Source organism: Aplysia californica, unplaced genomic scaffold (genome assembly GCF_000002075.1).
Source record: "Aplysia californica isolate F4 #8 unplaced genomic scaffold, AplCal3.0 scaffold00302, whole genome shotgun sequence".
Lineage (NCBI taxonomy): Eukaryota > Metazoa > Mollusca > Gastropoda > Aplysiida > Aplysiidae > Aplysia > Aplysia californica.
The window spans coordinates 45,085-46,246 of record NW_004797572.1 but is presented as its reverse complement, the minus strand read 5'-3'; the positions used below and the strand labels follow the sequence as shown (position 1 = coordinate 46,246).

General features: G+C 42.6%; 1 protein-coding gene across 1 annotated transcript in view; it reads left to right on the top strand.

Moving 5' to 3' along the window:
• LOC101848598 (polypeptide N-acetylgalactosaminyltransferase 5) overlaps nucleotides 1–1,162 on the top strand; it is a gene marked incomplete in the record, with an annotated part of 67,468 nt that overhangs the window by 45,599 nt on the left and 20,707 nt on the right. Inside the window, 2 exon segments of the mRNA XM_013084554.2 lie at nucleotides 149–302; nucleotides 768–940. Coding sequence (XP_012940008.1) covers nucleotides 149–302; nucleotides 768–940 — 327 coding nt within the window.

Here is a 1,162-nt window from a genome sequence, read left to right as displayed (position 1 = left end):
TATTTTTTGTTTAATTATATAAACATTTATACTTGTTGGGCCTGACAAATAGGATCGGAAGCCAGCCTCCTGAATGAGCTATATTGTGTCCATGGGGGCGTAGAAAAACCTACATAACTTTTTTTTTCTTTTGGATACCGTGAAACAGGCGAGTACGGGAAGGCGGTGCGGTTCGACCCCAACGCCCTGAGCCCTCAGGACCGGGCCAACTTCGATGAGGGCTGGAAGAATCATCAGTACAACGAGTTTGCCAGTCTACAGATCTCCACACAGAGAGAGACACCGGACTTCAGGAATAACGTGTGAGTCTCGTGAAGTTTGTTTGTGTTGGGGTTTTTGTGTGTGTGTGTGTATGTTTATGAAAAAAAATGTTTATGTGTAAAGGGGAGTGTTTGTGCGCCTGTTTGTGAGTGTGTTTTTTATTTTTTATTATTTTATTTTTTTTTGGGGGGGGGGTATTAATGATCTCTGCCTTTTTTGTCGTGTTTTGATTGAAGTGTTAAAGTTGCGTTTGAATTTACGCACGGTGGCATTTTCATCTTTCTTATTACGTGTCACATGTGTGGATCCAAGTGAGAATGTATCGACTTTATTTATATTATTTTATTCTTATCTATTGTAATTATGCCATTGCTAAACAAATTAAGCAGAAAAATGAGAGGCATGTGGTCAGACTTTAGGGCCTCTTACTTAACCTGTCGATGTCTTTCCTTGTAACTTGAAGACGACATTTATGAATCTTTTTTGAAAAAATCAATCTCCTTTAGGTGTAAACAAGAGGATTACGGAGACCTGTCCAAACTGCCGAAAGCCAGCGTCATCATCTGCTTCTACAACGAGGCGTGGTCCGTGCTGCTGAGGACAATCCACAGCGTCCTGAGCAAATCCCCTCCAGAGCTGATTGAGGAGATTATTCTCGTAGATGACTTCTCGGATATGGGTAGGTTGAACCACACAAAAATATGTATAAGGTGTGCTCTCCTCACTTCACCCAGGGGCTAGACGGTCATATAATCAGGCCATCTGCGCGCTACTGACCTAGATTCCTTGTGGGCTGACACACCCGTGTAGTAAGCCCACAACCTTGTAGATCATTAGTAGTGATAAGCCTACGCAGGGTGCGGCGGTCAGTTTGAATTGTTGTTTTCTCATGCTTTGACAC